Source organism: Setaria viridis, chromosome 7 (assembly GCF_005286985.2).
Source record: "Setaria viridis chromosome 7, Setaria_viridis_v4.0, whole genome shotgun sequence".
Classification (NCBI taxonomy): Eukaryota; Viridiplantae; Streptophyta; class Magnoliopsida; order Poales; family Poaceae; genus Setaria; species Setaria viridis.
The window spans coordinates 8458659-8485008 of NC_048269.2; the positions used below are offsets into that span (position 1 = coordinate 8458659).

The window sequence follows — 26350 nt, forward strand, 5'->3', positions numbered from 1 at the left end:
AGCACCAGAAAAAATAGAATAGAGGTGTACTAATTGCTTTAATTACTTTTTTTCATGTAAGTAGCTCTCAAATGTCAGTGTGTATCATCCAACCTAAACGTACCAACACTCTTCGAATAGCTAGCTAAGTTGGTATTTAGTATTTACAGAGGGAAGTTGGCAACTGGCCTTTGCGACTCAAGATGTAAGAAATTATTCTCATTGGATCATCCGGTGATGATAAGATATCCATCACCGAAACATGTGTATTGTTTTGCGAAACAAAGCTGAAAGTTCTAAGTACTTTGAACCGGACCGGAGATATCGTAGTTACATCAATATAATTATTCGATTTGCTTGGAAAAGTATATTACGGTGGCACTACGACACTTCCAGAAATCCAAGCAGCATTTCCGGGGGCCCATCGCCACCCCCTGGCCCGACGGTAGCCGCCAAGAGGCGAAAAGGGCACGCACCTCTTGCGTTTTTGACCCGAGCAGCGGCCAACGAAGCAGCGGCGCTGCCCGCAGGCATCCTCGTATTTTTATTTGCGCACCCCGTCCCTGCCCGGCTGCCCCTCGGCGATCTCAAGAGCCCCCGTCGCATCTGTTCCTCAGCCCCCTCGTCCCCCTTCGATATCCCCGATAAAACCCCGAGCCGCCCCCTCTCCAGCTGGTCATCCCCTCCATCCCCACTTCGTCTCCTCCAAAGTAAGCCGCGCTGAGGAAACCCAATCCATGGCGCTCTCCTGCATGAGGTGCCCCGCGGGCGCCGCCGCGGTCTCCACCCGACGCGCCGCCGCGCCGCCACAGGCCCCGGCGGCCGCGGTCTCCTTCGCCAGATGCGGCTTCGGGAAGTCCGCCGCCGTTGAGTGTTGGCGCATCCAGGCCGTTGCCCCGCAGGGAGGTGTGTGCCCCCTCTTTTATGTGCTGACTTAGTTCGTTCTGCCCCTGTGTGTTTTAATTTTGTTCGGTTGGGAATATATGTCTTCCTGAATTTGAGTGGTACCATGCTGCGCTTGGATGAAATGAGACGCAGCCTACATAGAATGCGATCCGCTTGTCGCTGCATCCTAGATGCTCGAGCATAAATTTGGGCCTCGTATTGTAATAGCTTAGTTCTGTTTTTATCTGTTGAAACTGAGCTCAGACCAAAGAAGTTGCAGTGCTGTCTGCTTGCTTGAAAGGACAGTGTTGAGGAAGATGAAACACGGATGATATGTCATTGTTCTGTTTTTATCCATGGATGGAAGTTGTCTCGTATTTACACTTCTTGTTTGGAATTTCAGATTCAGAAGTGATTTATATGATAATGTCCTCTTGTGATTCAGTTGGTGCTAGTTAGTTCAATCTGTGCACTATAAGTTTGCCACCACTGCATCACTCTGTGCACTATCAAGTTTGCAACCACTTTTCCAGTTGGCACCACCCAGAGTAGAAATTTAGTTTCTTTGAACAGCAACAAAAAAGCCTTATATTTGGGGTTAGCTACAGATGAAACCCAACAAGAGCCAAAATAAAAAGGATAAAAAGGTAGTAGTGATTGACTAATTGTAAAAGGTACACTTGTCATGGTTTGGGCACTTTGATTGCTAAAAACACTGTTTCCTTTTAAATCATCGAAAATGTTCAGTGCATAGTGATTAGTGAATGTTTCATATGATGATGCCTTTTGATACACAATGATTCATCTAACTTATTTTAATCATCAGTGAAAGCTCCCATCGATGCCGATGTGAAGAATGCAGTCACACTTACTACCCCACCAAAGGTGGAAAATGGCTCCCCTTCAGAAATCACTCCGGATGAATTTGAGGACTTGAGTTTACTATCCAAGAATGATGATTCTACTGTTAGCATAACTGTAGTTGGAGCATCTGGTGACCTTGCCAAGAAGAAGATATTTCCTGCCCTTTTTGCTCTCTACTACGAAGATTGCCTTCCCAAGGTATGTGTATATATCTCCATCTTATGATAACAGTTGCACCTACTCTTGTTAAATCTAAATTACAGTATTTTGTCCTAGCATTTTACCATCTTTGGTTATGCACGGAGCAAGATGACCGATTCTGAACTGAGGAACATGGTCAGCAAAACGCTGACTTGCAGAATAGATAAAAGGTACTAGAGAGGATTTGTAAAATCTTAACTTTTGACAATTCTTTAGGAAAATAATATTTTTTAATTGTAAATGGAATTCCTCAGTGGTTCACAAACTGTGTTGTCTCTTTCCAGGGAAAACTGTAGTGAGAAAATGGAGGAGTTCCTGAAAAGATGCTTCTATCATTCAGGCCAATATGATTCAGAAGAGCATTTCATAGATCTAGACAAGAAGCTAAAGCAGCATGAGGTTTGTGCATTTTTCTCTTCAAGTCAAATTGAGAATGCACCATTGATTTTATTTGTAACCTTAAGATTTTCCTGCTGCTAATTGTTCTTGTTTGGATGCATTTTTCATTGAATTAGGCATCCTTATTTGTTGGTCATCCTTGTTCTTTTACATTTCATTTTCTGATGGTGTCTTATTCCCTGGACATGGTGTTTACAAAACTTGTGGCTTCTTGTCTGTTTCCATCTCACTTAAAATGTAGCATCTTGAGTTTGCATGTACATTCCTTGAGGGAATGTCTGCACCAGCAAACTTATGGTACATAGAATCTGGTCTCATCCAAATCGCTAATGCAATAATCCGGTCTGTGAAAGAAGCTAATGCAATACAAATTGCTACGTTTCAAAATCCATTCTCATCCAAAAGAATGTACCGAGAACGTCTGTACGGGTAAACTTATGGATCATACTCCCTCCATCCCATGAAGAGTGCAATCCTGGTTATTTTTTTCCAGACAGATTAGTGGTGATGTGAAAAGGCTCACGTGCCCTCATTTATTGGCTGCAATCAACTAACCAGGATTCCAAAAATCATGACCAGAAGTTAATTTTAGCATGCAAATAAAACCTGACCACTGAATTAGGCAGTAGTTGTGGTCCAATTCCTAGGATTGCACTCTTTTGTGGACCTTTTTCAAACATCAGGATTGCATTTTTCGTTGAACGGAGGGAGTAAAATTGTACGGAGCATGATTGACAAACTCTTCCTTTTAGGAAAGCTGATGCAAGACGAATTTTTATGTTTCAAAATCTTCAAATAGATCTATGTATTTGTGATCTGATCAAATCCTTGTTCTTCTGCTGCAGGGTTCCAGAGTTTCTAACCGCCTTTTCTACTTGTCAATACCTCCTAATATATTCTTGGATGTTGTAAAATGTGCAAGCAAATCAGCATCTTCGTTGAATGGTTGGACAAGGGTAATTGTTGAGAAGCCCTTCGGCCGTGACTCAGAGTCTTCTGCTGCATTAACAAGAGGTCTGAAGCAATACCTTGTAGAGGACCAAATTTTCAGGTGATACAAATATCTGCGAGAATTTGTAACATTTTCTGGAGTTGCTAACTTACAACTTTATTCTGATCCCAATACTCTGCAAATATCAAGGCAGCTTACCAAATGAAAAGTAAAGAGGGAATGCAGAGACTGCTGTATAGTAATTGCTTATGAAAAGCTTATGAATTTTATTTTCCTTTTTATGCAGGATTGACCATTACTTGGGAAAGGAACTGGTGGAGAATTTATCTGTCCTTCGCTTCTCAAATCTCGTGTTTGAGCCTCTTTGGTCAAGGCAATATATAAGAAATGTGCAACTTATATTCTCAGAAGACTTCGGTACTGAAGGACGTGGAGGGTATGGTTTTGATGGTTATTTAATTGAACTGGGTTACAATAGGATTGTATCTGATTTTATTGTTCAATTTGCAGATACTTCGATGGCTACGGTATTATTCGAGACATAATGCAGAATCATCTCCTTCAGATACTAGCCTTATTTGCAATGGAAACTCCTATTAGCTTGGAAGCAGAGGATATACGAAATGAGAAGGTTTGTGCAACTCCCACAACTGTAATCATAGAATATTACATAATTAGCTCACAAAATGCAACTTTGAACTTAAAATGGTTGTTATGACCACACAAATAAAGAGTTAGATAGGAAGACAGGGATTCTTTATTTCTTCCATTCAAAATGACTTTCAACTATAATTCAAGCAGAATACATTGATCTTATTGTCTACGTGCATATGTGTTTACTGTGCATGTGTATGTTTAAATGACCATTCAACGGTTTTGTTACATAAGTTCAGTACTGTCTGCTAGGTTAAAGTTTTGCGTTCCATGAAGCCGTTGCAACTGGAAGATGTGGTAATAGGACAGTATAAAAGCCACACAAAAGGTGGTACTACCTACCCTGGATATACTGATGATAACACAGTGCCCAAGGATAGTGTGACTCCGACGTTTGCTGCTGCTGCACTTTTCATAAATAATGCTAGATGGGATGGAGTTCCCTTTCTTATGAAAGCTGGGAAAGCTTTGCATACAAAACGGTATGTGTAAAGTATTTACCATAATAGATGATGCCTAAATATTCTACTTATAAAAGCAGGTTCTTTTCATGTAAATATGTAATTAGAGCACATCTGACTTATGAGAAAGAAAAGCCAAGTTGGAATGTTTATGAAAATAATATTTCTATTTCCAACACAAAACAGCTTGTTCACAAAATCTCTTCTTTTTGTATATCAAAAGAAGTAGAGGAAAAAAAAACTCTTATGTTGTGTTATTTTGCATGCCAAAGATACTTACATGGAAAATGTAAATTACAGAGCTGAGATTAGGGTACAGTTCCGACATGTTCCTGGAAATCTCTACAAGGGGAGTTTTGGCACAGATCTTGATAGGGCCACCAATGAGCTTGTGATACGTGTGCAACCGGATGAAGCTATTTACCTAAAGATTAACAACAAGATTCCTGGTCTCGGTATGCGACTAGATAGGAGTAACTTGAATCTCCATTATGCAGCAAGGTAAGATCAATCTTACAGCAATTACATGTACACCAGGATTATTATTTTATGGTATATCCAAAATAGTTACCTATTCACAGTCACCACAATGAGCATGGCACAATTGTTACCTTTGGTGCATGCTTTTGTTCGCTTCTTTTCTTTTCCTTGGACTTTATTTCAGCAGTCGCTCACTTCACTTTTCAGTCAATTCCCTGGTTGCTCCTTGATTTAATTTAGAATATATTTAGGTGATGCTTTCCATTTTTAACAAACTCTTTGTGGTATATGAATAATATCTAGCTATCAGTAATGTCTATGCTATGTGAGTCCTCTCATCATTGGGCAAGCCTTTTTTATTGGTTCTATAATTTACTGTCATAACAGTGCCTTCCGAAGCATTATAGACAATTTCTGTCAGCTGATTGAGACTACTCCACTGAATTAATCTATTCAATTAAAGAGCAATTTGGATGGAAAAAAGTTTTTGTAGCCTTTGTGTACATACCCATATTTCCCCTTACTGACCCATGCCCTCTTGTGTCTTCTTAGTGGTAACAAAATTAAGATATGTGCCAATTGCAGCCAAATTAAAATACTGTTGAAAGTTGGCGTTGTGCTTTCGCAAGTATGTCAATATGACGGACAATAGGTTGTCCAAATCCCACTTTTCTGTATGATGGACCACAACTTTTACAATGTATATGATTGTATTCTAATAAAATTATAATATTGAGGTAGTCTTTTTAATGACAACTAATAATATGGTTTTCATCTAGTGATTATATATAGCCTTTTTCAGTCATCTGATGTTTGTCTTCCTTAATCATGCTTGTCCTAGTAGGTTAGCAATGTTTGCGTCTGCACTCTACAGTTCATGGTTCCTAAATCCTAAAACTGGTTCAACCATTTTCTCTCAGATGCTATCGCCAGATCTTTGTTTTCTTATTTCTGCAGTGGTTTTTATTTTCTACCCATTCTTTTTTTTCTTTTCAATCTTTAAATTATTCTTGGCAAATCTATTAGAAACCATCTAATACCTATTTGTCTGGAGCATGTAATGTTTCGGCGTATTAGGGGATCAAATGGGACTACATTCTAGCAGGGCCAAACTCTGGTTTACAGGGTCTTGAGCGGTTTCCCAGACCTTTCTGCAGACACAAATATATTTGCCAATGAATTCATCAATTCATGCTTGTATTCGTCACTCCTTGTCTGAAGTGGTTAGTTTCTTGTCACAGTATCCCTAAGTTGCCTATTAAGTGTTCTATAACATGTCTTAGGTACTCAAAGGAGATACCGGATGCTTATGAGAGGCTCTTGCTTGATGCCATCGAAGGAGAGCGCAGGCTTTTCATCCGCTCAGATGAGTTGGATGCTGCATGGTCGCTGTTCACGCCTCTTTTGAAGGAGCTGGAAGAGAAGCGGATAGCTCCTGAGCTCTACCCTTATGGAAGCCGTGGACCTGTTGGTGCCCACTATCTTGCCGCGAAGTATAACGTCAGATGGGGTGACTTGAGCGCGGAGCACTACAAGGCATGAAACAAATATGACTACATCTTTGTGATGTTCTTGCTATTCCATTTCTGTAAGGTTGCACGCCCTGCTAGTAAGATAGATGACAGAGAAAACAGATGAGAATAAGGCGGGCCGGCTCATGAGGTTTAGAAGCATGTACAAGGTATTAGACTATGAATAGCTTTGTTTGGAATAACATAGCCGTAAAAAAAATCTGGCTTCTCACAAGGAATAACTGGAAGATCTGCTATGTTGATCTCAATGTATTGAGTAGTCATTAATGAAGCTGGGCTGTCATACTAGCGCCGCGTATCTCTGAGGGAAAGATACTGTTGACCAGATGTTGCATGACTGGTGCGGTGGTGCCGTCGCCTTTTGGTTACTTGACGTGTCAGATTTGGCTTGAACTTGAACTGGTGGAAATTTGTACTGTAACAAAACCATTTTGACAAGTAGTTGCAATGGCAATCTGCCTGACATGTTATTTGGTTGTTCAAAATTGACTGACATGTTATTTGCTTGTTCAAAATTGACTGAGGTAATTAGAAATTCCGCTGTTCGGGCTAGACCAACGGAAAGAGTTGGGCTTGGATCTTACGGCGGCCCAATATGACTGGAAAATAGGCTGGGTGCAATGTTGGAATTAGCACATAGCGCATAATGGCAAAGTTGCCCCCGCTGCTCCCCGCCTCTCTCAGCGATTTTTTTTGTTTTTTATCCTTTTCGCGAAAGATTCTTACAAATACGTCCCTAGCAGAACCAATTCCAAAAATGGACCCTTAGCTTGGCGCCATCCACGTTGGCGCCAAGCTTACACGTCTCGGCGCCAGCCATCCTGGCGCCAAGATCCATGCGCAGCTGCTAACGCGGATACCGACGTGGCGGGGGTTTGGGATCTTGGCACCAAGCTTGGCGCCGTAGGCCTTGGCGCCGAGCAATTTACCGATGCCTCCTGACGTTTCGAACGAAACAAGTATAATTATTCCGAGGAGTGTGCAACAAACTATGCTCTAGTTCAACTGGTTAGGATGTGGGCTTCTTATCCCAAAGACCTGAGTTCAAACCTGGATGGCGCCAAGCTAAGGGTCCATTTTTAGAATTGGTTACGCCAGGAGCGTATTTGTGAGAATCTTTCGCAAAAAGGACTAAAAACAAAAAAGTTGGCCTCTGAATCTTTCGCAAAAAGGACTAAAAACAAAAAAGTTGGCCTCTCTCACAGCATAGGGCATAGCCCGTCGGGTGGTCTTGGTTCAGTACTCCGGTGGAAAAGAAAGGAACGATCTTTTGGATCGATCTCTCTGCTTTCATCAACCCGCTTTTCCAATCAAAACAAGTCTCCAAATAGCAAACCGCAAGGACCTGACACGCGAACCTGCTTTTTCTAAGAAACGTGCTACCTGACATGCGAGCCTGCTTTTTTTAAGAGAACGGTACCTTAGCATGTGTTTCATTAAAAGAAGGAAAAGAGTTTACAACCTAGACCAACACATTGAGCTGCTATTACATCAGTATTATTTTGCAATCTAGAAGCCTCTAAAGGTACAAAATAGGAACTGGCAACGAATCTAGCTTCCAACCATAACCTGCGTTCATCAAAAATACTATCTGCAAGAGCCCAAGGCATGAAAGCTACTCTATCGAAGACCCTTGCATTCGTTTCTTTCCAAATCCTCCGTGACACTAAGATGGCAGTCGAATCAAAACATCGCCTTGTGATCTTGGGAAGACATTTACGAGATGTAGTCCATCAAGAGATGAAGCAGCTTCCAGTAGGCGATAATGTGTCGAGCCCCATGGCCTTAGTATGCACGACCAAACCTCCCTGATATAAGAACAAGCTCTTGCTATAAGAACAAGCTACGAGTAGATGATCCATTGTTTCCACCTCTTGTGAGCATAAGGCGCAATCATCATTATCCTGTAAATTATGTTGTCGCCGTCTTTCCGCTGTCTGATAGACTCATTGGGATCATCTAGGCGTAGATCTTCGGGTGATTTTGGTTTGACATTGTATAAACTTGGAGAATCCAGGGAGAGAGAGAGAGAAGAAGAGGCCCATACCTTCGGGCTTGGCAGAGGGGGTAGAGTAGGAAGAAGTTACCGTGAGAACGGCGACGTAGTACGGGCCGGTAGAGTCCAAAGGACGGTGGCGCGTCCGGCGGTGCTTCCCGTCACTGCAGCGTGCCCACGATCGGAGGGACCTTCTAGGGTTCTTTGGTGGGTTAGTGGCGGCGGTGAAACTCATGTCCACGCCCCAGCCCCACCTTTCTCTTTTTATAGTGCTGTGTGATAGGGGTCCGCCGACCAGTAGTCGGTTGAGTGTCCCCGATCAGGACGCGGTCAAGGGGTCCGACTCAATCGTTGGATTGAGTCGGATGAGATCAATCCTAACAATCTCCCCCCTAATCTCATCTTATACTTTAAGCTTAGTCTTAAACTTTGAATACTTAACTTGGTACCCATTTTGTTACAAATAAGTGTATAGAGCATGCCTCGTCATAATAGTCATCACTATCAGATTAACAGGCTAAATACACCTTTCTATTTTGAAACCGATCTTTAACTTATTCTAGGCTCTTGGTATCCATGAATCATAGGCTTTCCTGTAAACCCATGTCAACTGTGTGTTCTCTGAATGCACTGGGTGCTAAGCCTTTGGTAAGCAGATCCGCAAGTACTTGCTCGATACTTATACGCTCAATGCTTTCAAAATGATTCTAGATTTTCTCCTTTACAACATATAACTCAATATCAATGTGTTTGGCAGCACACTTGACCTGTTGTCATAGGAGTGAATTACTTTAAATGGTTATTGCTGTTGTTCACCATTGTTGATTTCGGGTACAAATTCCCTTAACCACTTCTGCCTGTCCCTGAAGCCTCATAACAAGCAATACTATGGGTATGCATCATTGATGGTACCTCAACTATTTCTTTGGAGATTTTCCACAACAAAACTCCAACTACGAGTGTTAGCAACTAATGTGGATTTTACTACACATCTCACCGAAATTCAACATTTTGTACCCACAACTATTTGAGAGTTCTTGTTCTTTCTTATCATCATGAGGCCTATAATACTTTGCAAAATTGCAAGACATTCTTAACTCCATTCCAGTTATCTATATCTGGACTGGACTTCTACCAAAATATCTCGGATACATGAGCTACGTCAGGGTAAGTTCTTACTTATGCACTCATTAAGCTTCCAACAGCTGAAGCATATGGAACCATGTACATTTGATCGATCTCATATTGATTCATGGAACACTGAAAGTTCCCAAAAATATTACCCTTGACTATAGGAGCAGGTATAGGTTTACTCGCATGCATACTTTATTTCTTTAGAATCTTTTCTAAGTATGCCTTTACGATGTTCCTAATACCCTTTTTTCTTCTATCTTGGTGAATTTCAATTCCTAAAATGAATGACGCTTCACCGAGATCATTCATATTGTAACTTGAGGACAAGAACTTCTTCTTCTCCCATAGTAGATTAACATCGCTACTAGTGAGTACGATGTCATCTACACACAGGATGTGGAAAATGAATTTTCCATTCTTGAACTTTGCATAAAAGCTATTGTCCTTCTCATTCTCTTTACACCCAAACTTTCTTATTGTTTCATCAACTTTAAATACTACTATCTAGAGGCTTGTTTCAACCCGTAAATGGATTTCTGCAAGCGACATCCCATACATTCTTTTCCTTCCATGACAAAACCTTCGAGTTGTGCCATGTTAACGTTTTTCATACAAATCTCTGTTGGGGAATGTAACAACCTAGCCTAATTAAACCATGTTTAATCTTAAATAAAGTCATTAGAGCATAAAGAAGAACATTGGCAGATATAAAGACAAGTAAAAAGATACTTTTGCCCTCACAAGATAAACAACTGTTTAAAACATAACTCAAGTTTTTTCTTAAGAACATAAACATTTGTCCAACTAAGAGTTGTAGATCTCAACTTTTCTAACAACTTTTATTTTTGGAGTTTTGCTTGAATCTAAGTAGGAGAAAATCAAAAACTCGAAGTTCAAAACTGTATCAATTTAAGGAAAACAGATAAAGCCCCAACTTTGGAGCTCTTTATCTAGATTTTTCCAAAATAAACTCAAGCTAAGATCTATACAAAAGCTTTAGAGCTTCAAGCCCTTAACATCTTTGACTAAAGGATTAAGGTCAAAATCCGTACAGAAGGCTTCCAAAACCTAGGTCAAATTCAGTTTGTTCGGTCAACCCAGCCTCAATCAGCAACCTAGGCTAAGTCTGGAAGCAGTTCAACCATGCATCTTGGCTTAAGCTTATCTCACAAAACTTAAACAGAACTCTAGAAAAATCCTTTACAAGAGTTGGAGAACTAAGTTTATATAACAACTTCCGCAATTGGACTCTAGTCAAATTAGCATCAGAAGCTTTTCAAAATTGGGGCTCAAGTCAGCCAAAAACCCTGAAACCGGCCAAACTGTTGTTTTTGCCTAAGTCTGGGAATCCAGCGTTCCTTCAAATCTTGAAGCTTTGTATCTTCAAATCTGCTGCAATTTTGAACTCGGTTCAATTATGAAAGTTGAACTTCGATCTGAGGACTACAACTTTTGCAAAGGGAGTAAATGTTGCACGGTTCAAGAATCGGGAGATCTTGGCGCTTGAATATCGGCCAGGTGAAATGATCCCGCGGATCCCTCGGCTAGAGCGCGCCAGAGCACGCGCGCACCGCGCTCCGTTCGCTGCCCGCCGCGTGGATGCCGCTCACCGGCGCAGTGCCTCCGCCCGGTCTTCGACTACGGCAGGGAGACGCCTCATGCACCCCGCGGCCAGTGAGCGCGCGGTCGCCCTGTTGTGCCTGCGCCACCCTGCTCCGCCCAAGGGCACGCCCCGCCTTGAGCGCACGCGCCCGCACAGATGCCTGCTCGACACCGCCGCCTCCGCCAACCGCCACCTCGGCCATGACGCCTCGAGTACCCGCCTCGCCAACCTGACACCCCGGCAAAGCCGTTCCTCGCGCGCACGCTCATTTCGCCCGAGCCTGTCACCTCGCCTGCCGCACCCCGCCGGTCACCCCCCCTGTCCGCCAATGGCTCTGCCACCAGTAATGGTCGCAGCAGCACCCCGGCTCCCCTCCGGTCCCCAACTGCCAGTCCCAGCCCCACTTCGTTCGCCGCTCCACTCGATCCTAAAAATGGAGGTCTGGCACCGCCTATGCCCCCTTCCCTGCCCGCCCAACCTCGCCGCGCTCCCCTGCTCTATTTCACACCCACCGCTAAGCTACCTCTCCGTGGAGCCCCCACCTCTGCAGCTCCCCACTCCTCGCCACCATCACCGCTAGCTCCGCCGTGTCCAAGCGAAGCTTCCTGAGCCGCTTGTTGGGGTCCCTCAACGCTGGCGACGCCGGCACGCCACCTATAGATGTCCATTCGGGCCGCCCAACCCGGTCCGGCACGGGCCCAGCATGGCCTGTTCATTTTCGTGCCGGGCCTGGCCTGTCACGATAACCCCATCGTGCCATGCCGGGACAGCCCATGGGCCTCAGTCACAACCCATGCACGGGCCCGTGAGGCCTTTTTCGTGCCGGGCTAGCCCGAATAGCCCTGTATTTTTTACATGCCGTGCCGGCCCACCGCCCGTTAAGAAAAAGACTTCACCGAATGAGCGTCTGATTCATAATCTAACACTTTCATTTGAACACACAGAAATCCATCACATTCATCAGTTCATCCCATATTCACATTCACATACATTCATCACATGCGGGGAGCTGGGGAGCAGACGATTCGAGCGCTCGAGGCACCGGATCTGCCGATTCGAGGTCGAGGGCTCGAGTCGAGGAGGCACCGGATCTGCCGATTGAGGTCAAGGGCTCGAGGCGAAGAGGCGCTGGATCGGAGGATTTGAGGTCGAGGGCTTGAGGCGAGGAGGCGCCGGAGCGGGGCGAGACGCCGTGTCGCCGTCGGCCGTCGGCACCTTGACGGGACTGCGACCTGCGGGTGCACCAGTGCGGGATAGGGGACTGGGGGAGGACTGGAGGAGGCGGCCGGCTGGCCGTGAGCGGAGGAGGCGAGGTGAGAAGGCGAGGAGCGTAGGAGGTGAGACGAGGAGGAGGTGAGGAGGCGGCTGGTGGAGGGGTAGAGTTTGCGGTTGGCCGGTTGCGGAGGGGAGGCCAAGGCCGGCGGGGGCATATATATGCCGGGCGCTCCCGACCATTGGTGGGTCTTAGAGTTGGGCCGGCTTGACGGGCCGGCAACGGGCCGGCTATTAGATTTCGTGTTGGGCCGTACCGCCCGTCGAGCTGAGGCACCGGTCCACGCCCGGCAAGAGCCATCGGGCCGGGCCAGCCCGAGCCCGAAGAGTTACGAGCCGGACCGGGCTTGAGATGGGCCAAAAAACTGGGCTTCGTGCTGGGCTGTCGGGCTGCATGTACATCTTTGATGCCGCCGGACTTCGCCGCCACCCGAAGTCCCCGCCCTTGCACCGTTCCGCCTCCACTGGGCCTCCTTTGCGCCCCAACCACCGCCAATTGACTCCCGGTGAGCTCCCGCGCCTTTCCCGCAACTTCTTGCCCGGGATTGACTGGTGCATCGCCAGAATTTGGCCGGACCGCCGCCGTGAGCGCCGCCAAGGACACACTTTGTGTCTTTTTCCTTCTTCCAGGGACCTTAGCACTAAAGTCAGGGACCCCTACGCGTTTAACCTATAGACCTAGGGGCTAGACCGTAAGTTTGCTGAGGTTTTTCTTTTATAATTGGTAGAAAATGTATTTAAATTTGGAAATTCACCAAAACTCATAGCAAATTCAGAAAAATGTCAAACCAATTTTGCTAGACTCAGTATAAAGTGTAGTTTCTAATAAAAATACTTCTGGCACATGTATCTACTAGGATTAATGTTATATGTTTTAATCCTTGTTTAAGCCATTTAAATGATTATAAATTGCAGAAAAATGCTAAAATAGTAAATCCAACTCTCAAGTGTTTGAATCAGAGAATGGAAGCTTACAAAAATGATGTGGAGCCTAGCTTAGATGTTTAAATCTCTATTTTAGTTTTATCATGGAAATCTAAGGTTGCTTTTGTCTTTTTGTACAATAATTAAACCAAAGATGAGAAAAATGTGAAACAAATTGGAATAAGTCAGTGGTGTAGTGTAGTTTGTAGGAAAAATGCAGAGCCTGGTCAGAAGCAGAAGGAAAACCATTTTACTTTTTGGAGGAAAAATAATTAGGGTAAATGCATGGAAAAAGATTCCCTTCACTTAAAATTATGAAAAATTCACCAAAGGATCGATTTCACCTCTAGAACCTACTGTTAAACTTTCATACCCAAATTCATTATGGTTTTGGTTTTAAAAATGTTGAAGTGTATGCTACCTTAGGGTAATAAAGTAAGTCTAATTCTTTTTATGCACCTCCAAGGTATCTCAAATTTATGCAGCAGCTTATCTATGACAAAGTTAAGTTTCTGTTAAATTTGTGGCTTCATAGCTTACTATTTGAAGATGAAATAAAATTTGGAAGATGGACCTAACTAAATGGAAGAAAGAAACTTTGAGTAATGATAAAGGTAATTTTTGGAAGAGGTACGAAAGAACATTTAGAAATAGGTGAACTTTCCAATCTAAAGTTTAATAAAGTTGAGTTGTATATATGTGCACAATCACCATCAAATCAACCCCAGGTTTTACACCATGACACACCTTACCTTATGTAGATAAAGAAGGTATAGAACCTTGTTTAGGTGAATGTGATCATGATGTAATTTATACTTCAGTGCTAATTCGTGTTTTACATCCTATGAGAAATCTTGGAAATTAAACTTGATGCATTGCATTTCGTGTAAAAGTGAACCTTGCTAACGGAACATACGAGCTTCACCCAGCGCCAGTAGAAGGAGCCGTAGCGGATCTGCATCAAGTCGGAGCCGAGCTCATATCAGAGCAAGCCGAGGACCAGTTCGCTAACTCCCCGTGTGAAGGCAAGCCCTGGAGCATAAATTCCTCTCTTTAACTACTTGCAATATATTTGGTTGCTTGATTGTGCATTTACATTTTTAGGATTTGATTGAAACCGTAGATGCATGAATTAGTGCCCTTTGATCTGAACACTAGTATGATAGGCCGAGTAGTGCAAATGTTTAATAGGACTCGGTAAAAGTTGATTGATTGACTGTCACTCACGAGTTATAGGAGTTCTTTGCTTTTCTTTTGTTACAACTATAAGGACGATGGACGGGGCAGGGCACTGTGAACTATTTTGGTGGTCGGTGGATTGCCTTGTCTGTCTACATGAAATTGGACTAAGGTCTAGATGTGATAGTGTTCGTGATCAAGTTTTGAAAGTACTAATCTCATACCTAGTATGGGATGGGGAAGCCTAGTACCTGATTGAACTGGAACGTGAGCGGATCGTTCCACTGTCGCTGGAACGGAGTTCCCTTGCGGCCGCATGTGGTGACAAGTGCGGTCAAAGAACGGCAGAGGCCGGGTCTATGGAGCCTTGTACCAAGGGAAGTGGGCCCGATACAGGTCTGGGAATCGATGGGGATGGCTGACAAATGAAGCGATCCTTCACGGTGCGTGGATGTCGTGAGATTAGGTTCGCCATGCAGGGTTAAGAAATTCGAATCGATTCGTCTGCCTCTCACAGTTTGGGACTACTTGATCGCTATGCTACACTGAGTAAGAATGAAATATGATGATGATTTAATGTTGTTCTTTATTAGTAATTACTTGAAAAACTATGCTTGCTTAGTATAGCTGCTAACTTAGAATGGTAAACAACAATAGAACTTGTGGCTAAAATGTTGAAAGTAAGGACCTACACTAGTCGCTTTGGCAAATACAAACCCCCAGAGCCAAAAGGTTGCATGTCTAGGTGTTGGTGGAGCAGTACCACCGGTCGGTTAAGTCTTGTTGAGTGTAGTCGCTCAGCCTTGTTGTGGCATATCTTTTCAGGTGATGTTGATACCCCTGAGCTCGCTACAAGTGGCACTTGGCCTCCCCAACTTCCTCCTGGTTGTACGGTTGAGTGGGATCCCTCCTCAGATGGCGAGGACCGGGATCATTGATGTCATGATCGGCTTCATCATGATATCCTACAACAACGTTTAGCTTCCACTCAGTTATTTCTATTATTGAGAACTCTGCAAACTTTGCTTGAATTTTGAACTTGAGGTTGTAAGAATTTAATGCACTTGTTTAATGGAGATGGACTGTTGTAATCTCTGTAACCAATCACCTTCGTGCGAGTCTTGCTTTCTCGATCCTGAGTTAAGTGGTTTATCGGATGAAATCCGACGGACGACCAAGTTGATTTGTTTAAAGTACATGATCGCGTGTTAAGCGGCTTAAGTGTGCTTTAGCCAAGTTAATTTGGGCGGTTCCACCACAGGGAATGCCGTCTTTACATCCATCTGATGTAACTCTAAATCATAATGTACCACTAACGCCATTATGGATCTAAAAGAATCCTTGCATGAGACTAGAGGAAAACTCTCATTGTAACTTATTCCTTCTCTTTGCGTAAAGCCTTTCGCCACAAGTCGTGCCTTATATCTTTCTATATTCCCTTTGGAGTCACATTTTGTATTGTAGACCCATTTACAGCCTACTGTTTTGACTCCATTAGGAATTTCTTTAAAGTTCCAAACATCATTGGTACTCATCGATTTCATCTCATCTTGCATAGCCTCTTGCCATTCAGATGAGTGAGTGCTTCTCATGGCTTCTTCAAATGAGGTGGGATAACCCTCCATTTGAATTTCTTCACTAGCATAGACTTCATACTCTAGGGCCTCAGCTACTGGCACTTCTTACATATGGGGCTGTTGTTGCTCTTCATTGTCAAGAGACAATTGATTTTACAGGCTCCTGTATAACAAGATCCTTGTTTACATTATTCATCTTCCTTGAAGAGCTAACAACAGATGTTGTATAAGTCATACAACATCAATAGGTATTGAGAAATTTGTTGCTCTTGAATCATTGAATCATTGGAGTGGGCACGCAGTCCCATTTCTCTTCAAGTCTTAGGTCTCTACATACCATGCTCCCCAAGATTATCCCATCTTCTATAAAGATGGTGTATATTCAAATTTCTTATTTGGGTTTAAGCTGTTAAAACCTCATATGGCGCTTTAAGCACTGCCTTAATGTCTTTGAAGCTGGTTGACTACGTTATCTTTCTATCGGAACTGTGAAAAGTCCAGGAATTTAGCTGTTTCTCTGCTTAGGGGTATCATTATTATGACCGTTGTACTCTACCGATGGTCACATTCATCTTTTATAGATCACTCTTGCTCTCAATGCATACTATGCATCGCATTATGGGGAGAGTTGATCTTACAATTGGTGCATCCGCAGTCCAAATATAATAACAACAACATATTTGCTAATACCGAGTCGCAATTGAGGGTATATTCACATCAAAATAATTACTAAGCATTATTTGACTATTGATATTCACATTGCAATGGCAATGTATTTGGCCAAGACAAGAACCTTCAACGTTTAGGAAATAATGTTATGTCTTCATATTAAATTTTTTTATACAGTTTAAGTTTAATTAAGAATATTTAATTTTGTATTCATTACTGATAAGTTCACCCTCACTTTTTTTCTACATGTTTGATTATATATTCAGCTACACAAAAAGAAAATAATATGTTGATACTACTAACAATACCTTTTAAGAGTTCGGCATAGATATTTTTAAAGCCTCTTGTACTTGTTTAGAAAGAGAAAAGGAGCTAAAAGAACGGAAACAACCATGCTTTTATACAGTTGTTGAATACAGGAGCAGAAGCGTAGAATAAACCTAAGGATTCCAGTCTTTTGGTAATGCCAATGGCATAATTCTAGGATTTTATTGAAATTTAACTAATGAACAGATAAGTTATGTACGCAATTGAGAAGAAACAAACTAGTCACAATTAACAACTTTTTTTTGACAAAAACTAAGAATTTTATACTAGAAGAAAATCCACAAGTCCATATACTTTGCTTAGTATGTTGCTGTTGTAACGTTTGGACTGTACATGTACCAATTTGCCAAGTCATTGTATTAATTGAGCATTACAAGTTATATTGAAGTAAATTGAGCATTTTAGTGTTGGAACAATTTGTACCCACCATCCAAGTTGTTGTATGGTGGGTGCAATTTCTTCTTTCAAATATCACTGGAATAAATCCTCAAATAACTAAACAATCTAATTATGTATTTCTAACCCTCCAACACTGTTCATTCATGCTTGATTTCCATGCTTTTAAGAGCTTTTTCAAGTGTTTAATGCTGCAGGACTACACTCTCATATAACTAAATTTAATTTACTAGTTACTGCCACCATTTTTTTCAAGGAAACTTTTAGATTTATTTAAAACATGTATGATACCTTATTTATTTTTCTACTGTTCTGTTTCAAAGCTAACATGAGCAATTCGTTCAACGTCCTACAGCAGAGACAAGATAGATCTACTCTATGCAATCACGCTGTTCGGTAGAGCAGCTGCAGCCGATGAAAGAGCTGAGGCGGACCAGGCCAATTGGAATTGATCTACTCTATGCAATTTGCTCAATGGAATTCCTCTTCTCCGTCACATTTAGTGCAAGATCTGAACTGCAAACTGCATCAATCGGAAGGACTAGCTGGAGCCACATCAAGCTATGAATAGATAGTTCGGTCAAAAAAGGTCTGAATAGATATATCAGAAATCAAATTCTTGTTAAATTAGTATGTAACTCCTTATTTGATTTATTGTAAAAATTGATATGCAATTCTTTAAATTTTAGGGGGATCGTTGGGAAAGGGGATGTGGCATATGATGGGCAATTTCGATAAACAGATGGCAGATGTAATACTGCCACACCACCTAATGCAGAGCAAATGATGAAAAGAAATAGTAGTGGAAAACATTAAAGACATCTATTCTAGGGAATAAATACTAGCTACATGCACAACTATATGCCAAACAGCTAGAAGATGTAATACTGCCACTCCACCTAATGTAGTCCAAATGATGAAAAAAGTTAGTAGTATAGAACACGTTGAGGATATGCATTCTAGGGAATAAATACTAGCTACATGCACATCTATGCATTTATAAGAATATCTGGCAATATATAAATTCTAGGCTTAGAATTTTATGTGTTGTCAAAATCACATGAATAGCTTCAAAAGATGCATGATTTTTAAAATATATGGTAAAGTGCTCATCTACAGTCTAAAAATACCATTTGCAGATGCCTATTTGCATGCAGTTATGTCAATGCAATGCAGGAGTACAAATATTTATTGCATGGATCTTTGTATCCCATCCCCCACCCCCCACCCCCCTCAAAAAAAAATAACCCACACCTACCTACACATCTCAACAAAAAAAGGGAATCCCATGGAACCTATTTGAGGGTTGTTCTATGCTTCTCTCATGAGATAGATGCTCCATATGGCAACACTAAGGTGACAGCATGGTGCTGAATGATCCAAGCCTTACTGGACCATATATATGGCACTGTTACACTCAAATGTCCAAACTTCTCCTAGAGTACCGTACCTAGATTCATGCATAACAATGTCCAAAAACACAGTATGACACGACCCTTTTCCCTCGCTTCACAACAAGATTTATTATATATGCTAAGAGTGTCAGCAAGTCGTTGACAGGAATTCAGTTGTTTTGTCCACGTACATTGTCGGAATTATTGTTGGTCGGCAATAATTAGCACGGAACTCATTTTTTACTCTTGGAAAATACTGCTTTGATTCTAAAATACTGTCACCCATTGGAGAGGGGAAAATGATAAGCAACGAAGTTCCCGTCAGCAACTCAATTTTAATTCTTGGCAATAGTTAAAAATCTTGTACTGCTTGTAGCAGGGCCATTTAAGGTCTCTAGTTGATTCAACATGTCAATTTTTTTTTGTCAGTAAACATGTCTAACTTATCATGCATGTAACTTGTAGGTTTGCAATATGCAATACTAATCACTACTGCCAGTTGAAACAATAAGTTGAACATATTTTAAATTTCTTCTTCTTATATGTTCATTTTAGTTTCAATACCATGCTAAAACAACCAACCATAAGAAACTATTTTGCTGAAATAGTTGATATTTCAAACCTGTAGAGTGAGACAGGAGCTTCAAAGTTGTGCCTGGGGTCGGAGGGGCAAACAGGCCATATCTCAACGGGTTTAGGGCTGAAACAAATGGGCTAATAGAGGGGATAGAGGTCTTTCACAAAGCATCTATCTCTCCGCATGGCATTCCCTCAAAACCAATTTTTGTAGTGGCATGCTCAGAACTACCACTGTTTTAAAAATGGTTTTCACAAATTTCTCCCCGACTTAAGTTGTCAAGATGAAAGATGCAGAGAACTTCCGTGAGCAACTTGTCACCACCTACGTCTTCGATGGTAGATGCAGAGAACAGATCAGGCAACTATGATTGACATCCTCCTCTTGGGTTCTACTCAAACGCTCGCTGGAATTGATCTCCCACAAAAAATGACTACCATGTGTATGCTGCTAACGATACAAGGCACACGCAGGCCCTGTTTAGCTCGACCTGACAGCTTCACGACAATTCCCTTGGCTTTTGGCAAGTTGCCTTGTTTTCCTGTTAATGGCTTAGAATAAATCGAGCGATGGAACAACAAAACATCTAGCACCCGGACGTCCGATCTGGGCACTAGCGTCGGACGGTCAAGCGAGGTGAAAATTCCCTCCGCAGCATGTGTCCGATCTGGGCGCTAGCGTCGGACGGTCGAGCGAGGTGAAAATTCCCTCCGCAGCATGTGTTTCATGTTGCATACTACATCTAAGAACCAAAGCTCTAAGAATACCGAAAAATCAACTGCAACATACGTAAACTAAAAAGAAGTCCCATGAAACATTGTTTCCATATACCAAGAAACATCCGTCCAAGACTGCATCGCCTCCCCAAGCTAGGTGTATGAATATCCTTTGCAAATAAGGTTAGACTAAAACACCCAACAATCTCTCATAAAAAATGGAACATGTCAATTAGCTAGGTGCAACAAAATGGAATATGATGTGCAACATGCAGATTACAAACCAATAGATGAACTATTCTATATTAACTTTTGCAACAATTGAGAAAAACTAATGAAACATTCCTAATTACCTATTGCAACATTTAAATCAAGAAAATAGAACCTTTACATAAAACTGCAACACTTGAAATTAGTACTCGAAACATTCCAAAATAACTGATTGCCACATTTTACTTGACTAGAAGAAACATCAAAAAAATCAATTGCAATAGCTCAAGATGGTTTGTCCTCCAATTCCCTAACCACTATAAGAAATATGTTGATCTATGATGATCAATGACATTTCTAGCTGAAAACATCATAAAGTTTCACATCCGAGCAAATTTAGTAACAAAGTTATGGAACGTCATAAAAGTCGCCACTGTAGCCAAAAAGAAATCAACACTCGCTATTACATGGTGGTTTTGTGATAACATAAGCTCCGTGAAAATATCATAAACCAACCAGGGTCTTACAGCTGATAAATAAAATGGAAAATATGCTCCTCCTATGGGTTGAACCTGTTACCAATCTAATGGGAAGTCTTTACCATGACTGGGTCCCATATGTAAGGTAAGTTTTAGGTGAGTGTGGTATTTGGCGGCAGAAAAGCGCGCGCTGTAGCCAAAAAATAGTTTACCCGCTGTCGTGCTCCTGCGATAGGAAAGAAGAAGAATAGAGAGAAGGTGGCCAGGACGGAGCACTCTGGTGGAGATCTGCGCCTTCCTGCGGCGGCTCAGTCCTACAGCGCACCAATCTGGTGGTTCCTGCTACGGTGTGTCAATCTGGTCAGTAATTTGAATTCTCCAAAATTTCATTTCTCATTAAGGTCTTTTAATCTGGTTAGTAATTTTGAGTTGAATTCACCAAAATTTCCCAGATGGATAGATGTTGGATACACGGTTGTCGACTATTTACCCCCGAGCATGAGATGAGAAAGGGGTCAATGATTTCATGAAATTTGTTAAGAGTAGATAATCTAACAATGAACAAATACTATGCCCATGTCGTCGATGCCTAAATCAGTCTAGATGTACTGTATATGTGGTGAGCCTGCACTTACTTTTGAATGGGATGGCAAGCACCTACACTAGGTGGATCCATCATGGAGAAACATTCGAGGATAGGGTTCAGGAAAATACAAATCTATAGGATAATGGGGTTCAGGAAAATGCAATTCTGTAGGATGATGGGGTTGAGGAAGCTGCAATTCTGCCGGATGAGGGGGTTGTGGATAATGAAGTTCTGTAGGATGATGGTGATCAGGAAATGGTTTAGGAAAACGTACACATATCGGGTATGAAGGAGGATGAAGGTACCGAAGATGGACTTCCTGAAATGATAGCTGAGACTAAAGAGATTGGAGGGAAAATGTTAGAATGTATAAAGGAATATATAAACTGTAAGGTGTCACCGGGATTTAAATATACATAATTTACATTTGTTGTGAAGTTACTTCATATCAAGCCTTTCTATCGGATCAGCAATGTCGCATTCAAAGCGATTCTGAAGGTGGTATCCCTTGCTTTCCTAGGAGCATGTGTTCCAACATCTTACGATGATGCAATGAAGTACATCCATGCCATGGGACTCGGCTATGAATCTATCCATGTTTGCAAGAATAATTGTGTATTGTTTTGTAAGGATCGAGCGGAACATGATGTGTGCCCAGTGTGTTGTGAAGCGTATCCAAGATGGAAAGATTCAGACAGCAACAAGCATGTTCCTCAGAAGTATTAAGGCATTTTCCGCTGGTTGAAGGCTGAAGAGGATGTTTCTTCATTAAAAACTGCAAAAGGATGCACAATGGCATGAGTTGAGTGACAACCGGTGGACAATGAGCTTAGCCATCCAGCTGATGGTGAGGCATTGGAAAACTTCGATAAAAATTGGTGAGAATTTGCAAACGATGCTAGGAACATTAGACTTGGCCTTGCAACCGATAGTTTCAGTCCATTTGAAACCATGACCAACTCATATAGTATGTGGCCAGTATTTGTTGTGCCGTATAACATGCCACCATGGGTATGTATGAAAGAATCAAACTTCATGATGGCATTATTGATACCTGGGCCAAGTTCTCCATCAAAGGATTTTGATGTCTTCTTGCAACCTTTTGTAGATGAGCTGTTGGATCTTTGGAAGTGTGTCGATGCATATGATGGTTGTAGCCATCAATCCTTTAAACTGCATGCTGTGGTTATTTGGTGCATACATGATTATCCAGCACTGAGCACATTGGCCGAGCGAGTCAAGAAAGGTTATTATGCCTGTGTGTGTTGTGACAAGGATCCTTGCTCTAGAAGATTGAAGAACAAGATATGTTATATTTGCCATCATTTTTTTCCTTCCAACTGACCATCCATGGAGAAGAAAGAAAGCAGAGTTTGATGGTAATACTGAAAACTGAGTGAGGCTAGAGCAATTTACTACTGAGGAGCTTCAGCAACAACTGGAGAAGGTTAAAGATGTTAAACTAGGAAAGCCTCCTCAAGGTCAAAAAAGGAAGCGGGAACCTAGACAATGTTGGGGCCGAAGGGTTTGTTTGTTTGACTTGCCGTATTAGACAACTCTAAATCTGCCACATAATCTTGATGTCATGTACATTGAGAAAAACATATGTGAAAACCTTATTGGAACATTCCTTAAAATTGTTGGGAATACAAAGGACACGATCAATGTTAGGGTTGATTTGGAAGAGATGGGCATTAAACCACATCTACACATGCTGAATACAACGGAAGAGAGTCATGCAAAATGCCAGAAGCTCCATATACAATGGGTAAAAAGAAATAGAAGGTGTTCTATGATTTTATAAGTCAGGTGAAGTTCCCAAATGGATATGCTTGTAACTTATCAAGATGTATTGCCGCTGATGGATGGAAACTCCAAAGAGCTGAAAACTCATGATTGCCATATCCTACTCCAAAGGATTTTGCCTACTTCCCTTCGAGGTTTAATGGATAAAGAGATATACGCAGCTATTTCGGAATTAGAAAACTTCTTTTGGCAACAATGTTGCAAAACTCTAAAGTTGGATATTTTGAAGAAACTTAAAACAGATATCCCAATAATTTTGTACAAGCTTGAGAAAATTTTCCCTCCTAAATTCTTTGATGTTATGGTGCACTTGGCTATCCATTTGCCTCATGAAAAACAACCTAAGAGGACTAGTACAATATGTATGGATGTATCCCGTCGAAAGAAGGCTATGCACATTGAAGCATTCCGTGAGAAACATGGCTAGGTTGAAGGATCCATTGCAGAAGCATATGTTGCTAATGAGGCCTTGACATTTTGCTCAAGGTACTTTGTGGATGATGATGTTGACACATGATTCAATCAGGAGGGTAGGAATAGAGAGAATGCTGATTTGTTATGAGAAGGCGATTTATCTTGTTTCTAGTACAATGTTGATGTACTTGGAGCAGCGAAGTCTTCATTCCTTGATTCGGATTACGACAAGCTAGTTTGGTAGGTGTCACACAATTGCAAAGAGGTTGAGCCATATATCAGGTATGAATCCGTCATGCAATGATTGTACTGCAATTATTTCGATCTAATTTTCAGATGGATATGTTTTTGTAGGATATATAGGGATCAGTTAGAAGTGGAATGTGTGTCGGACTAGGTTATTGACCATAGAATTCTGAAAGAATTTGCCCGATGGTTTAAATCACATGTAAGTTTTCTACTTTTTCATAACAAACTTATATTAGTTTGCGAGGATCTATATATAAAAATATATACAAAACTATGGTTTTTGTTGTACAGATTGAAAAGATGCCTGAAGGGGAGGTCTCTGAGGACCTATATGCATTATCAGCTTTACCAAACAAGCGAGGAAGAAAATATTCAGCATGTCTTGGTGGCGGTGTCCGGTACCACACACATGCCGGAGACGAAAATCGGAAGACACAGAATAGTGGGATTATGGCTGCAGGCTTTCATATAAGTGAGTCATTTGAGTTTTATGGTTGTCTAAAAGAAATTATTGAGTTGCGGTATAACTCATTAGGGTGTGGCATAAATTGAACTATTGTATTATTCCACTGTGACTGGTATGATCTAGGAGGGACCAAAAAGGAATCGAGGATTAGAAAGGATGGGTACTTCACAAACATCAACACTAGAAGGTACTTGTACAAAAGTGATCCCTACATTTTTGTTGAACAAGCAACGAAGGTGTTTTACTTGATAGACACCCTGCTACAAGACCCATGGAGAGTGGTGCAAAAATTTGAGCACAAGCATTTGTGGAGCTTTAATAAAACTGAGCAGGACACAATCCCTAGTGGCATGGTACTTGCATATCAAGATGATGTAATTAGAGAAAAACCTTGAGTGATGGTATTGGTGATGGTTCGGAGGCTCTAGTGCCTATTACTGATGAGGAGGAGGACAAGACTATCATTCCAACGGCTCAAGTTACTTTCATTCGCCAGCAGGTTCTATCTGATGTGGACGGATTCAATTCTGACAATGAGAAGGAGGATGAGACTATCTAGCAATACCATGATGCAGATGAAAATCCCACACTTGATAGTGATGAGGACTAGGATGTGAAATCAATTAATGCTTTAGTCGATTCAAGCTGAACTCATTTGTTGTATAACATATGAACCGATATGTGCACGTTGACCTTTTATCATAATACTTGTGGGAAAATCCTTTTGACGCATCTCAATATGTTCAAAAGCGCACTGAGCTGGCTATTGATCCGACTCGTTGTATCGTAAAACACTGGAACATCTTGTGACACCTTCCAAAATCTTTGAACGCCCATTTGGCTGGCTGTTTATCCAGTTCGGTGTATTGTCAAACACCAGAACATCCTGTGATGTCTTCAAAATCTTCGAATGCCCATTTGGCAGGATGTTTATCCGGTTTGGTATATTGTCAAACACCGGAACATAGTGTGATGACTTTCAAAATCTTCGAACACCCAATTGGCTGGCTGTTTATCCGGTTCAGTGTATTCTCAAACACCAAAACATCCTTATTCTAGAACAAGGTTGGGTAGAAAACTCCTACCCATCTTCTTGTCTAGGTGCGCACTATACCTTTATGACTTTATCCAACACCGTGTCACTCCTGCTGACCCATCATTCCCCATTTACTGCAAGGTGACTTGCGACGCTCGCCCTTGGTAGAGTTTAGCCGCCGCCGCCTGTTGCAGCCACCCGCCACCACAGCCTCGCTCCATCGCTACTGCAATCCGCCACCACTCGCCCTGATTTCACAGGTATTCGTTGTTGAAAGAGGGATTCATTAAATTTCTTGAGATCATTGCGGTAGCTAATTTGAGAAAGATCTTGCAGATGGGTCAAGATGGTGGCAAGAAAAATGGAAAGGCGCTTAACCTGCCTCCAGTGAAGTGACAAAGGAAGTCGTAGACGAGTTCTGCAGGCACGTCTGGTACTCAGATGCGGCAAAGGGGTAGGTCCATTACTCGGTAGTCTTCCCCTGCCCGTTCCTGCCATACACGGAGTGGGTCAACCTCGGCGCAAACCTGCCAGACACAGGGTAGGTCAACCTCAACACCTTTCTACCGCACATGGGGTGGGTTAACCTCAGCGCCTTCCGGGTGACAGCAATCTACGCGGCATTGGCTGCCCCACCCTGCTAAGTTTCCTACGCCCAACCCCAAGTAGCCGAATGTGGTATGTCTTTACCCTCCACCAAAAGAGCCACTAAGGATGATTGAGCTAAGCATGCATAGCTACCAAATGATTAAAAGGCTTACATTTGTGTCTGAGGATGTGTGGTTTGAAAAATCCCATAACAGACAGGTCGAACCAAAATTTAGGATTGTCATTCAACAAATTTTCTACTATAACTAAAAAAGTTGTCCACCAAATTATTTGAGCACAAGATTATAAACTAGAATCATATGAACATAGATGCGGGAGGAGAGG

General features: G+C 42.0%; 1 protein-coding gene across 1 annotated transcript; it reads left to right on the plus strand.

Annotated features, from left to right (window-relative positions):
* Positions 1–574: 574 nt before the first annotated feature.
* Positions 575–6877, plus strand: LOC117863960 (glucose-6-phosphate 1-dehydrogenase 2, chloroplastic). The gene is made up of 10 exons (XM_034747898.2): positions 575–885; positions 1691–1926; positions 2005–2099; positions 2214–2328; positions 3174–3379; positions 3567–3716; positions 3791–3911; positions 4187–4416; positions 4696–4896; positions 6159–6877. The coding sequence occupies exons 1-10, from the start codon at positions 717–719 to the stop codon at positions 6415–6417; spliced, it is 1782 nt and encodes a 593-aa protein (XP_034603789.1). The 5' UTR covers positions 575–716; the 3' UTR covers positions 6418–6877.
* Positions 6878–26350: the final 19473 nt, after the last annotated feature.